We start from the raw sequence: 15,287 nt of genomic DNA on the forward strand, positions 1-15,287 counted from the left end.
CTCAGGGCCACATGAGCAGCTTTCTTTGGCACAGAGCATCAGCGATTAGCACTACCACCTCAGTATAAAGGACTGTTTCTGTGTCTGTGACACACACAACAAATGCGAAAGACAGAATCCATTGTACCTGTAGCTATACGTGTTATAAAGTAGATAGAAAGTCTTATCACCTTCACTACTCAGCTCCACAAGCGTCTGTAATTCAGTGAGTTTTCTCTTGCTGTGTGTTTTGCCTTTGGCACGCTGGCAAAACATCATCTGACCTTTTGTTGAGTGCTACAGTAGTGGGTATTTAGTTTGGACAGAAAACCATTTGTGAAAAAACTCAGTTAGATAAATGTTCCTCAACATTAAAGCATCGGACTCTGGATAATCCCACACACTTATAGGTTTAGGGTTAAAGCTACCAGTTCTCCTCTGCGCCTCTGATAAATCACTTTTTTTGCAAAAAGGTGGGAACATGCTTATATAGCCAAACATTCATTTGGTTTGATTCGAGTCGTTTGTGTTGCTGCTTTAATTGCACTTATACTAAATCAGACTGTTAGTATAGTGCAGTGACCATCAACTGGCGGCCTGCGGGCCACATCAGGCCCGCCAGACATTCTCATCCGGCCCGCACGAGAACAAAAAAAGTGAGAAAGTTGCATGCTTTGTGATATGATGACGCCTGACAACAGCGACCGTTTCATTGCAGATAAGGCAAACAGGTGAAGCCTTATTGAGCGATGGCATGATGAATGCGTATTTATCCGTCCATTCCTCATTAAAACTGCGGTTTCAACTTTACGCTTGAGGCTCTTTGACAGTGAAATGTTTGCGTGCCTGGCAAACAATTTTCTTATATCCTGCAACCGTTTCCCACCAATCAGGACACGGTATTAATAAAAAAGTTGATTCCTTTCCTGCCAATCAGGACTGCTTTCAGTTTTATTACCCCGGATACAGGCTTATTAAAAAAAAGATTATTTTTTCAATAAAGTGAACATATTAATCAATTAATCAATAATTTATTATGATGTATACATAAATATATATAAAAATCTCTGGCTAGAAAGGTGTTGCTTGATGCTGAGCTAAGATACTGCATTGTTGGGATTTTGCAGGTGTTTACATCTGCTTGGACCCAGAGAAAGGTTGTTCAATAAGTTCTACCTTTAGCCAAGACATCCATGTGGAAAAAGCCACTCAAAAGCAAGAACATATTTTAGACTCTCTAGTTTTCAGTTTAAGAGATTTTTCGTTTAACCAAAAGTGCTCCTATAAATTCAAAATAGATTTCCATAATCTGTCAGACTTGCAAGACAGATTTAATTAAGCATAGTGAAATTCAATGATGCAGAGGTTAAGATAACTCAACCTTTAATCTCTGGGTCATGCCCCCAAATACTGGATCCTACAATTCTCTTAGTGCAAGTCAAAGCTGCTAACTCTAATGACATTGTGTTGAAAATGTCAACCAAAGACACAAAAGACATTGAACTGGTTTTTTTTCTCAGGTTGAGTACTGAAGTTGTCACTCGTGAAGGGCCCACTTTAAGAATCAAACAAGAGCTACTTGTCACCTTTCTTTCAGGTGGTTCAACAACCAAGATGATTGTCTTTTGAGCTCCGACTGCCAAAAATGGACTAACCCCTTGACACTCAGAAATAAGTAGCTCCCATCCACAGTAGTGGTATATTACCTTTCTGTGGGACAGACCAGAGTCCCTGTGCAGCTCTTTTGCCCTTTACACTGGCAGTTGCTTCAGACCCTGGTCCCTTCAGTAGAGGAGGAGACCCTCAGTCATAGCTTTCGTTTTGATTTAATCTTGCCTTTGATACACTTATGAATGCAGCCTTTCCCTGACCCTATTCATAGTGGCTTTTTTAATGGTTTTGACCGTGTCTTGAGTCTCTGGGAGTAGTGGGCTCAACTAGAGGCTCTTGAGTGAACCACCTGTCGTCTCCCCTTCATCACTCCCACAAGATTCACCAGGTTCCAACCTTTTCTCTCTCCTCCCCTACCTCTCAACCTCTACTTCTCCTTCTCACCCTCTATCTACTGTACCGTGGCCACTCTTTCAACCTCTATCTTCCCTCCACTGATGAGAGTTATTATCCTCTTACACCGTCCAGCCCCTGCCGGCTCGCTCCCTGACTTCCTCTTGTACTTTTGCTTTTTAGTGGTCTTTATAGACACTCCACCTCTATTCTCATCCCTCCATTTTTGCTTTTTTTCGGCTTTGCAATTTCCTCCTCTGCTTCCTATCTTTTCATCTGTGTGTCTATCAGCCTGTTACTGCTCTATCCGTCTATCCATCTTCCTCTTCCTCCCTCCATCTTCCCTTTGAATTGGGAGGCAGATGTTGACTCTGGCTGACTAATGTTTCGGCAGCAGAAAGACCTCACCGGTGATCGCATGTCACGTGAGCAAAATGGCCAACAGTATGCGCGCCTGCCACCAGTTAAATGTTCAGCTCCAGCGATTTTGGGTGAAAAAGCAATTAGGATTTGGAATTAGTGTTCAAATTAAAGAGAAATTAAACAGGCTCCGAGATTAACCCTTTCAGGCATGGCCTCCCCTCTTTCCAAAAGCACACAATCATCATATCACTGAATCTTCCTCTCTGGAATGAAAGGTGGCAGCGCTGACATGTGATCCAGCACGTCCTCTCCCCCCTACGGGACTGGACGGGTTGATTATATATTGACGCTGTCCCCGGTGGAATAGCCATAATTGTTATTTTTTCTTCCTGTCGTTCTCTTCTCTTTTCCTTTCTGGACAAAGTGACAAATCCTGCTTTGAAACTTAATGACGTTTGAAATGGAATTTGAGGCTACAATTATCCTGTCCATACAGGCTGTCACAGGAATGATGGTGCCATCTAGACACAATTATGGGAATAGAGACACCTGGAACTGCTCTGACCCACGAGGGAACGCCACATCTGAGTCCAGCAGCTCTCCTGCTTTAGCTGAGACTTTTACATTTATGAAGCACACTTGTTTTTGCTGTACACATACAAGCTGTAATGTTTGAGGAAAATGTGTGATTGCTTTTGAAGGGATAATTGAACATTGTTGGCTTTGTGCCTGCTCAGCATGGCACCCACCACCCACTGTCGTGCCTACAGAGGTAACCACAGTGCTCATGCATTAGCTGCTGAGATGCTTTTTGGTGCCCTTTAACAGAAAACCATCCAGAAATGTATTAAATTGTAGGTGTTATAATTACCACTCTCTCCCTTTCTCTGTTTCCCCGTAGGCTTTTTATACTTCAGCTCCTATGTTCCCGACTGCTGTAGTTATTCTCTACTTGTATAGCTTCTCATTCTAGCATGTTAGTGCTCTAGCCGTCTCTTCCCCTGCAAGCTGACAGTATTTTCGGTCTGCAGCAGCAGCCTGTAAATGGCTACCTGATGGAAAGTGACATTTTCACAGAACCCTGCGAGGGATGCGAGGTGATCTCTCCTGTTCCTCACACAAAGTGCTCCTAATTGCCCGTCGAATTTGTGAGCCCAGCTGACAAACTCGTGCAAATCAATAATTCTGCTCGGGAAGATGCGGTGACACAGAGCCTCTCACCCCAATACGTGCCGTGAAGACTCACACACGCACCCGCATACAGATACACACAGGCACCTGCAAGTAAACACACACATATATACACTCCTTGCACACGCACACGCACACACACACACACAGCCTCTGCTCGCCGTCGTTGTGCTGTCTGCCCTCGATGGCAGTGTTTATCCGTGATTCTAAGACAAATAGGTAGAGAGCATCGGAGCATTAAGGGCAGCCACGGTGAAGGCTGAAATAATGGATGGTGGAAATGGCAAAAGAACCAGCGCTGCTCATTACTAAATGGACTCTGCAGAGGTAGAAACTTTGCTGCACTAAGTATACAGATGGCAGCAAAGCTTAAAATAGGGGCTTATTTAACAGGTTTTGTTTGTGTTTTTGTTCTCTGCTCTGTAATAGCCCTGACTCTAAAAGTTGCTCGCCGAAGAAGAGAGAATGTCATAGCAATTTGCAAAGTCTGATTGACTTTCGAGTTTATAAATGGGTTTGTTGTCCTTCTAAGTTTCCTTAGAGCTCTTATACTTCTCTTTGATATTTCCCACAAATTCATTACTGGTATCGGAAGACATTTTGCCATATTTATTTTTCTAAATCTATGTGTGCAAAGGACCTTGAAAAGCACATCTTTGTATTTTAATGAATGCCTCCCACTGGTTTTCCTGTCTTGTTTTGTTCCTGGTTTGACCTCCTTTAGTGCAGTGATGTACGTCCTCCAGATAATTCTAACAAACTAACTTTCTCTCCGCAGGCTCGTCTGTGATGCAGGCGACAGCCACGGATTCGGACGACTCGACCACCGCTAACGGCATGGTGCGCTACCGCATCCTCTCGCAGACCCCCCACAGCCCCATCCCCAACATGTTCACCATCAACAGTGAGACTGGAGACATAGTAACCGTGGCAGCCGGCCTGGACAGAGAGGTCAGTGTCAGCTGTGTGCATCGTGTCCCTGTGACTCCCACCATTTGATCATCTTCTGTTCACCCAGCCATAAGAGACTGTTGAGTGACTCAGCGGTGCGGTTTATACATCCAGGGGTTAAACCCTCCAGCGCAAATTGAAGCTTCTGGTACTCACGCAGCAAATGTCACTACAATTAAATGTACTGCCTATTCGTCTTATGGGATGTAATGCCATAGAGGCAGGAAATAAGGAGAGAGACAAATAAGTAGCCTATGCGATACAGCTGCTGTTTTTTTTTTTGTACCTTTGAACAGAGTGAGGCTAGCTGTTTCCAAGCCATTACATGAAGGCAGGGACACGGACTCTGACCCCATGGGAGCTGTGGGTAGGACACATGGGCGATGTTACCGGAGCTGCAGTGTTGGAGGGTTATAGCCGATAGTGCTAGAAATAGAGAGATGCTGCCTGTCAGGTGCAGCTCTTAGCCTGACAGAAATGTTTTGGACAAACAATAGACTAAAGATTTGTTGCATAGGCTATTCATATCTCATTTTAGGGAGTTTATGAAAAGCACTCTCCTCACTTACATCCCTAAGTCTACTAACCTTTACTTTTTTTACAAAACATGTGACCCAAGGCCAACTGCAGACACCTCAGTTAAAATCCTAAATATATTGTACCTTCGGGTGCAGACCACAATTTGTGTTTTATAAGGGAGGCGTGTGGTGCAGTGGGTTGGTGTTCGGATCAGGGGGTCACAGGTTCAAACCCCACTGCAGTCAGCATGTCTCCTGTGGGGATTGCCCACAGTATTGAGTATGTAAGTCGCTTTGGATAAAAGCGTCTAACAAGTGACATGTAATGTGAAAATATATGATGCTGCGACCTCTCGTTCATTTCAGCCTCCTAGATACATTTATCTTGGTTACAGTTTTTATAATAAAAGGATAAAGAGAATGAGCATATAATAATGAGCAAATGTCTAACTAGCCACCAGAATACCTACAGTCATGCTGTGTATGACCTATTGTGCTAACCCACAGCTCTGAGTATGTTTCCCAGCAGCTTGTGTCTCCATAAACAGGGAAACCTCAAATCAGTTAGGCGTGTGGGGTCGGCTTTCAAAGTCTTAGTTGGAATGCCTTTATCGGGTCTGTTCATGTTGGCCATCATTTCACCAAAAAATATCTAATTGTGAGTAAAAAAATATCTAAATCAACTTAATTTTACAAAGTATTTGTCAAATCCTCACAGAAAATCTGATAAATAATGTTATTTTTTACCGGTATTCATTAGCTTGCTATGCCTGGATGCAAAGATCTATAACATAGTAACCTGCTATTTCCAGAGTTTCCTGCCTCACAAATACTGATAACTTTTAGCAGCATCCGGCCTTCAGAGAAATATAAACCAAACCAGAATACACAGAATCGCAAAACAAATTCATACTTTCCATTTGATTGTTCTCGTGTTGTGTACAAATGACAGGATTATTTATTATGTGTATTTCTCCATGTGTAAAGCAGGGCAGATATAATGGCCTCACGAATCCTGCACCTCTCTGCTGACGAGGTTGCGGGAGCTTTCTCTTCATTGCCATCTTTTGTCTTGTCTCATCCACTGATGATGTGTTTGCCAACCCACCACCACAACACACACCGTCCCTGCTCCATCTTCCATCTCACTCCACTAATGAGGAAGGTCACGCAGTGTCGACAATTGTTTATCCCAAGATGCGTCAGGTGCCTTTTGGATTTAGTGTTTCATGAGCTGATGTCATCCTGCAGAAGTGCGGATTCAAAAAAAAAAATAGAGAGAGATAGAGAGAGACTAGAGCTCTATATAGCTCTATCTCTCTCTCTCTCTCTCCTAGCTATATCTCTCTATCTATATCTATGCTACTCTCGCGCTCGTTCCTCTCGCTCATAGCTAGATATCTCTCTTCTTCTTTCTCTCTCTCTCTCTCTCCTCTCTCTCTCTCTTCTCTCTCACTCATTCAATATGCCGCCATTATGAAGATAATCTCATCCTCGTAATTTAGGATGGCTGGTTTTACTACCGACATTAAAGGTATCGTGAGTGTGTCTCATAATTTTATATTCTGAGAATTCCCGCTGGTCCATCTCGACACTAAACCCTGCCAGGCAACACTTTGTAAAATAAAAACAGGATTTTTCACAGTAGGGCGAGCGTATTCGAAGAATAATTACTTTAGAAATCTCAAGAACAAAACCAGGTTTTGATTACAAGAAGAATACGCTCCATCAATGCTCGTTCTTCTTCCAATTTTTTTTTTTTTACTGAGCTGGCAGGTTTGCGTTGTACATTTGTGGGACAATATGAATGAGTCTAGTGAATGCTCGCCAGCTCTGTGTCCCTGTTTCCAGCTTTGGCCCAGGCGGCAGCAGTAGCAGCTGATGTGCGTGAGAGAAAGCTCATTAATCTGGACACATCAAGCCAAGCTCAGTCCCACCTGCCTCTGATCCTCCCACTAAAACTGGGACACACCTGGGAGTTCACCCACCTGCTCTCAAGGTCATCAACACAAACACACAAACGCGCTCAGACACATGGGCACGTGTTCGCTCACACACACTCCCATGATGCTCTGTTTGTAGTGTAGACGCAGTAAGGCCCACACACAGTCAGGAGTAGCAGATATGACGAAGTTGAATGCAACGTGAGTGGAGTGCCCAAGCTGCCACTCATTAATAAGTATACTCACTTTATGGACACTGAACACCTTCGCAGCACATACTCACCCTCGTTCACCACGCCGGTGTCTAATTAGAATATGCATGTGCTAATTAAGGGGTGAGGCAGGTTCTCCCATGTTGAGGAGACCAAGGGGTACACGGAGGTTAGTCAGGAATGACTTACCTCTGACACCGCTGAATACCAATTATTTTCCCTAGCTCACCGCCCGCAACCCCTCTCCTCCCCTGACCCCCCCTGACCTCCCAGGCTTGCCTGCGCTCCAGCCCACCGGCTAACAAGCTGTGCTACAGCAAACACGTGTGTTTGAATCCATACAACCTAAATAAGATTTAAAACGGCTGTTTTTATATGGGTGTGGATTTCTGTTCTGTATTTGCGATGGACTACATTGAAAAAGGTTGAAGGGACGTCATTTAAATTGCAGGCGGTGTTGGTGTAAATGGAAACCCAATGAGGCAAAAATAATTCTAGTGATATGACTCTCTAGTGATACATTGCCTTAGTCTGATCTAAAAAAAATCTCTATTCTTTGTAATACTAAACACAAAGTACATTTCATGTGTGTTACTAAGAAAAAATGGATGCTTTTTGAGTGTGGCCAAAGTTGAGAAACTAATACAGAAAAAAACTTTTTCCAACTTCGCATTTATAAACTAGAAATTGATCCTACAAATACTATTCCCTTCATCTTTCTCAAAGATACAACAAAATAACTATGAAACAAAGAGAGTAAATCCTGACTTTATGACATTAAGTCATAAAGTTATAAGCACTAGTGAAAACTATTGAGATCAGACCTAGAGAAAGGACCAGAAATGCCTCTCTTTTCTTTATGGCTTCTTTAGTTTTAGGTTAGGGTTTACACGGTGTTGTGTATATTTCTTTGCACATGCGCTGTTCTGAAAATAGACTCGTCTGTCAGTCTTCTATGGATGGAAGAAATACATTTCTAATGAAGTACGGCTCTGGTGCAGCAGCAGGTAGCCGAGCGGGAGATGTCAGGTTGCCACAGCTGGCGTGGATGTTCTCCCTTTGTGCCCTCCCTCCATGGCTCTGATTCCACTGGCAGGCAGAGCTGTTGTCTTTCATCACCCCAGCCTGTCTCAATCTCCCATGAGCCCTGGATGGGATCAGTCTGGCGCGGCATGGTGTGGAATGGCCCAGCGCCAGGCCGTCCACAGGGCGTGTGCCAGCTCTGCATTGGCCTGTCTCTCTGACGATTAGGACATCGCCTGGACTGCCTCAAGGACATGAGTGCCCACAGCCTGGCTCTATTAGCCCGACTGGGGAGACGGGCTGAGAGCAGGCTTCCTAAATGGGTCTCAGGCTTTATTGTTTCAGAGACACTGAGTTATGTTAACTCCCTGCTATAGCACCAAAGCTCCAGGAGCCAGAAAGCAGAGCCATGGAGGATTGTTAATGATGCATGTAGGTGAATGTTGACTGCTATCCAGTCCTCCTTATTATGTGCACCTAGCCAGTATTGGATGGGGTCTTCAGAAACACCTGAATTGTTCCATTCTAGTACAAACCATGTTTTCAGCACTCTCTTTTAGACGATGCTGAGGTGCTTTGGCCTCAGAAAAATAACACTTTTATACTATGCTCTTCCTATCGTTTCCCATGGACAATCCCTTGATGACTTTTTGACACCTGCCTACTTTTTAAAGAGTTTAATCTCAACTGTTTGCAATATAGTTCATCAACTATGTCCACAAATGTTGGAGCCTGTAAAGACTGTGGGTGAAAAGAAATATAACTACCTCACCTTGATCTGCAAAAGCATGCTGTGTACCAATTACACCAGTGTCACCATATCTGAAAGCTATAGCAAGTTTTTCTTTACAGATCAGTAATATCCTGCAAATGGTTGTATACCTATCAGACTATGCTGCAGCAACTGCTGGAACACGTCTGGAGATTTCTACCATTCACAATAAAACGATCATCTGAATCAGAATTGGGTTTCTTGACTTTCTCTTACAAAGAATGTTGCTTTAGCATTTTGGTGCATAGCGAGAAACCTAAGAAATTGGGTGCAGACATTCAAATCAAGTTTTATTTATATAGCACATTTATAAACGATTTTTGGTCGAGCCAAAGTGCTGTACATATAATAAAAATAGCCTACAGTAGAGACACTTTACAGCAAATACAACAGCACAGATTGTTCAGAATATCAGTATGAGAAAAACAACACCCTCTATCCTTAGACCCTCACATCGTACAAGGAAAAACATCCAGAGAAAACCCACAGTTTAAAGGGAACATGGGAGAAAACCTCAGGGAGAGCAACAGAAGAGGGATCCCTCTCCCAGGACGGACAGACGTGCAATAGATGCCGTGTGTAAATCGAAGAGATCATACATTTTACAGCATATAGACCGAATGTTAGGAAATGCATGTGTCTGTAATAAGAAGATGAATCCACGAGGATGTCATGTAGGATAACTGTTTCTATCCCCCGACTTCTTATCTAGCATTTTGATTAGCTCTTAAAACATTCTTAATATTTAGTTACATGCAAAACGAATGCCTAATGCTAAAATAAGCTTGTGAACATGGTAAACATTAAACCTTAACATCAGCATGTTAGCATGCCGTTCTAAACATTTAGTCCAGAGCACCGCAGGGCTTATCTAAGATCTCCCAGAACCACTAGCACATCTTCAGAAAGCTTATCTTTCCACATTACTCATATCAGGAGATGTACAGATGATTGCTGCTCTTCTTCTTTTGCTCTAAGATGTCATTTGACTAACAGTGCAATCTTGCTTGCATAGTTTGCTCCTCACTGTCATTTCCCTACTTTAAGTATAGCCATCAGGTCCGGCAACAGCATGCAAATATTGTATCGGGAGGCTCGATTGGACGATTAACTGAACGTTTTGCCCAGTCTGCGCCTTTGATTCTAGTCGCTTTATTAATATGTGACTCACAGCCTTTATTAGACCAATGGGACTGACTCTGTTGTAAATGTGGAGGCGTATCTAATTAACTATATTCTATCTGGAATTGGTATCTCATATTTACACTACCTACATATCTGAGTGAATGAGATTCGGAGAACAGCTTCTAGGGAACAGTGAGTTTTGAACCAGCGTGAAGCTGTTTGTGTGAGAGACATCCCAGAGAGAGAGACAAAACAGACTTCCTGCATATTGTTGGTACTTACTGGAGAAACATAGGAAATAACTTTTTTGCCAATTGTGTGTCATTGGACTGAAATAATTTCAACTAGATTGGAATCAAAGGAAATGGAGATGAATAGCATCAAATGAAATCGAGTAAGTGAAGTGAAACTAGTGGGGGACTTCACTTACTCACTGAGGTAGAGAGAGTTGAGGTAGAGAGAGTTGAGTCAGGAAAAGCAGGGGAGCTGGTCTCTACAGTTTTAGCTTCCACTGCTGGGCCGTTTGAGGCAGATTGTAAGTGACAAGCTAATGACTGTGGCCACTAGGAGCCTGGCAGGCCAGCACTCAAACGAAGTCTCTCACTCGCCATTCCTCTGTTCTTTCAACCATTTTTGAGTGGTCCTTTAACCGAAAATGCACGCTGAGCTCAGATGTCATTAATTCACCACTGCACGCATTTTACCCGCAATCCGCTCCTTTCCATTTCCTTGTTAAACATCTCCGTAAATGTTCAGACCATTATTGCCTGGACTTTGTACTTTGTTCTCTGACAGTCTGACAGGAGTCCATTTACTTACGAACCACGAGCAGCCAGTTCTTTCCTCCCGCCCTAACTGCTGCTCAGCCTGAGTTGTTGAGAAGCTAACCTTGATAGCCTGAAGCCAGGTTCCTATTACTTTCTCCAGTCTCACGGATGGTAAAGACCTCATTTGGTCCCCGAGAGAAAAAGTGATTGTGTTGGTGGAGTTGCCGGTGGTACGGCTGTTTCTGTGGCCTATGATCACGTATAGCTTCCCGCAGATGAAGTCTGTGAGACTCTCGGCCTGTGTGGGGCCAAGAGTGGGCTGTTGCTGCTGGTCGTGTTACAAGGGGCTACATTTCCTGCCAGCGCTGGACTCTAATCTAACAGAGAGATTTTCTGTTCAGCACTTCTGTAGGAGTCATTAGAGAGCCTTTTACTGGCTTGTTCGGGCAGTCACTTTTGGACAGCAGAGTGCGCTTGGCTCTGTGTGTGTTCGATGTACGCACATCCAGTGAAAGAGTGTCCCACCTGTTCTCACTCACTAGAGCGATACTGTGTGTGTGTGTGTGTGTGTGTGTGTGTGTGTGTGTGTGTGTGTGTGTGTGTGTGTGTGTGTGTGTGTGTGTGTGTGTGTGTGTGTGTGTGTGTGTGTGTGTGTGTGTGTGTGTGTGGTGTGTGTGTGTGTGTGTGTGTTAGAAGGGCCATAAACTCACAACTAGTCTCAGATGAGTAGTATTACACTGCAGGGTGGGACGCATCAGCCACGTCTAATTGAGTGAGACAGCTCCACCTGCTGGTTCAGCTCCAGTCATGTCTCCTCACCTGACCAAAAAGAAAAAAGGCGTCCATCAGAGCTGCAGCCGATTAGCTTCCTAAAGCCATCTGCTGGTATTTGTAGATTGATGCATGTGACCGGATCTAAATGAGGCTGCAGAGAGTCACATTCATTGCAGGCTCTATTTACTGACGCGCTCTATGAGGGAAGATGGTATTGATATTTCATTATGAGTCTAATAAAGGGCAGCCAGTATTGACTTTTCATTAATAGGGCTGGTTTGGTGCAGATTAACATGTCTGTGCTGTTCATAATGACTTGGAGAGATGCTAAATGGCTCCAGCTGGGTGTTTTAAATGACCTCAATGGTTTGTCTGATCTGAACATCAACTGCATCTTTCACGACTGAACTAATAGCGAGAGCGGGAGAGGAGATGTAGAGATACACTGGCAGAGAGACAGGCAGGCGGAGAGATAGACCGATAAAGAAGACACAGGCGGAGAACACTGAGCAACCAAGATGCCATCTGAAAGATAGCGAGAGATCAAAAGAGAACAGAATGTGAGTTAACGAAGAGAACAGAACAAAAGAAGAAGAAAAAAAGCCATGACTAAATAATAAAAAAGGCCTGGGTTTGTTTTCGTTCCTTCGGGCAGACCCTGACATCAGTGCCACTGGCTGTCAACATGATAGAAAGTGTGGTCAATGTGGCGAAACTAGCCTAGCAACTAACGAAGACCATACCATCAATGTGACGCATTGTGGATGCTAAACAAAGCAGCCGGCCGTGTGCGCCAAGCACTGGCCTGTCCTTGACGTACACTGGCTTTCTTTGCATCGACACAAAGGAGGTTTGAGCCAAAGGATTAATATGAAGAAAAAGAGACCACAAAGCAGAGAGGCTTATACTGTCAGGAAGCATACACACACACACACACACACACACACACACACACACACACACACACACACACACACACACACACACACACACACACACACACACACACACACACACACACACACACACACACACACATAAAGAATCTTCTTACAATGGTGAGCCTGGGGACAGACTGAACTTTCAGCACCACGGACAGTGTCACGATGCTGGACTGCCGCTCTGAAGCTTGGTTTGTGTCTGAAAGTGTTTCTCGTCATGGCGCTGCAGTAGACTCTGGGGCGACTGACTCCCCCTCACTGTAACTGGACTAAATAAGGCCCATTCACCTCCTGGTATTATCCGCTGCACTGTGGCGAATTTTAAAGTGGCGGCGCCTCCATTAAAATGAGTGATGATCCTGTTCTGCTCCCACAGCGGAAAGCCAAGACTTTTAGGCAATAATGGATGGGCCTTTTATCAACACAGTGCTCCCTTCCTGCAACTTTGTGAATGTCTGTAAATGTGTGTGTGCTGTTTGCTATCTAACAGATTCCTGCTGGACTGTTGTTCCGCTGAGTGAGTCAGGCTATTGTCATACACTGTTCGCACATATACCCACGTAAAGTAATGCAGCCTTTTTGCATATAGACTATGTAATCGTGAGAGAGGACAGATGATATATTTCCTCGTATCGAGGAGTTTGGAATGGAATGACTAATGAAACAGGAAATCAACCTTGACTTAAATTCAGTTAAAGATCTATAACATATAAATACACATTTATCAGAACAAGTAAAGTGCTTTCAACTAAATCTCAAATAACTGTAAATGAATGTTGACAAGACTGGTTGCTCAATATCCATTCTATTTTATTTGTTACGGTAACTCCGTGCTAGAACGACACTTGCGCAGTCTTTTTAGCATAAATCTTTCAGCATAGCTTGTGTTGCTGGACATTGGTCGCTGCGAGGGGGACCCAAGTTCCCATCGGCGAAAACACGTGGGTTTGCTGTCCTGGCTCCAAGATGGTGGAATGAGCTCCCCATTGACATCAGGACGGCAGATAGCTTGCACATCTTCCGGCGCAAACTGAAAACTCATCTCTTTCGACTCCACTTCGAGCGTTAGAACTATTAACGAAGCACTTATATACTAATAAAGGACTGGCTTACCTAAAGCCAGTTGAGTAGCACTTTAAATGTTTGGCTCTATGAAACCTGATGTACTTATATGATTCTGTTTTCTTCAAGGTTGTGTCTTCCTGGTCGAATGTACTTATTGTAAGTCGCTTTGGATAAAAGCGTCAGCTAAATGCAATGTAATGTAATAATTGGTAGGAAAATGTACAAATATAACAATGTCACTTTTTGGAAGTACAAACCAAGCATTTGTGAGTGAGTAGAAAAAAGGAAGATGTGTACTTGTAGATGGAGGGAGTTTTTATCATGCATTCACTACGTCATGGTCAAATAGTAAATATATTGAGTTGCTGAATCAGTCTTGTGTCAGGGTTCTGAGTGTGTTTTCTGCCTCTTGTTCTCTATACAGAAAGTGTCCCAGTACACCATCATCGTCCAGGCCACTGACATGGAGGGCAACCTAAACTTTGGGCTGTCAAACACAGCCACCGCTCTCATCAGCATCACCGACATCAACGACAATCCTCCAGAGCTGACAGTCAGAACGGTAAGTCCTACATTTCGTTGTTGTTCCTCAGGATCAGCAGCTCCCTCCTGGTGCCTTGGCTTTGCAGCTGTCACAGCAATGAATTGAACAGCTCCTAATTATACATTGGAGAGTAGCCGTATATTTATCATTTACTCCTTTGCTTTTAATAGATTTATTTTCCATATTTTGAGTGGATATTGCGGTTTTTCACCTCATCACTGAGCGTGTATCCGCTATTGTAGCAGCTGCTTTTAAGGTCACTGTCCCATTGTCCCATAGAATATGCTACATATAGCACATGAGGGTGTAATACTCTGAGTCAGAAGAGGCTACCTCCAAAGGAAAACATTGCTGTCAGATATTATTAGAAAATACATTATCTGGTCCGTGTCAAAGACAACAATCACGCAACAGTAACTCAGCTGAAATGTGTTTTTGGATCACATTGAGATGAAGGGAATGTAAATACAACAGCTGACAAGGATGCAGTGTAAGGATATTAAGAATATAAACCCACACAGAGACAGATAAAGAAACACCAGCAAGACAACATATGGAGAGGCAGAAAAGGCACCGTCACTGAAAGAACATCGAGATAAGTTTTGGTGATGGGAGGCGTCCTGCTCCCTCCTTCCCTCTCTGTGTTATTCCTGCCAGTGGGGCCTCTGGGGGCCACGGTTTGTCTGCAGGCATCTGGCCCTGGTCCCTGATACCTCCACATCGGTGTGACAGGAAGCCCTACTTTTCTACAACAGTGTCTGTGGTTACGTATGGAGTTAGGAAAGGTTATTATGATACGATAATACTTTATTGTCAGATCAGGTCTGAAGTCTTTCTTGCATCAAAGCAGCTCCATTTGCATCATTTACAAGGACAGATATTTAAAACAAGATACAAGGGAACAAACATTTAAATAAACCTCACGATCACCAAAGAGCCTCTAACGCTAATCTAGCCTCTAGCCTCTTTTATTTACTTTTAAAGCCCTCAATGGCCTGGCCCCGCCCTACCTCTCTGAGCTGCTACACAGCTACGCGCCCACTCGCACTCTCAGGTCAGCTGATCAGTTGCTCCTGAGGGTGCCGACAACAAAGTCTAAGCGCAGAGGGGACCGT

General features: G+C 43.8%; 1 protein-coding gene across 1 annotated transcript in view; it reads left to right on the plus strand.

Moving 5' to 3' along the window:
* Positions 1-15,287, plus strand: part of LOC117543764 (cadherin-4-like) — a 226,082-nt gene that overhangs the window by 186,373 nt on the left and 24,422 nt on the right. Inside the window, 2 exon segments of the mRNA XM_034212320.1 lie at positions 4,316-4,488; positions 14,053-14,190. Of these exon segments, the coding sequence (XP_034068211.1) occupies positions 4,316-4,488; positions 14,053-14,190 (311 nt within the window).

This window comes from Gymnodraco acuticeps, unplaced genomic scaffold (genome assembly GCF_902827175.1).
Source record: "Gymnodraco acuticeps unplaced genomic scaffold, fGymAcu1.1, whole genome shotgun sequence".
Classification (NCBI taxonomy): Eukaryota; Metazoa; Chordata; class Actinopteri; order Perciformes; family Bathydraconidae; genus Gymnodraco; species Gymnodraco acuticeps.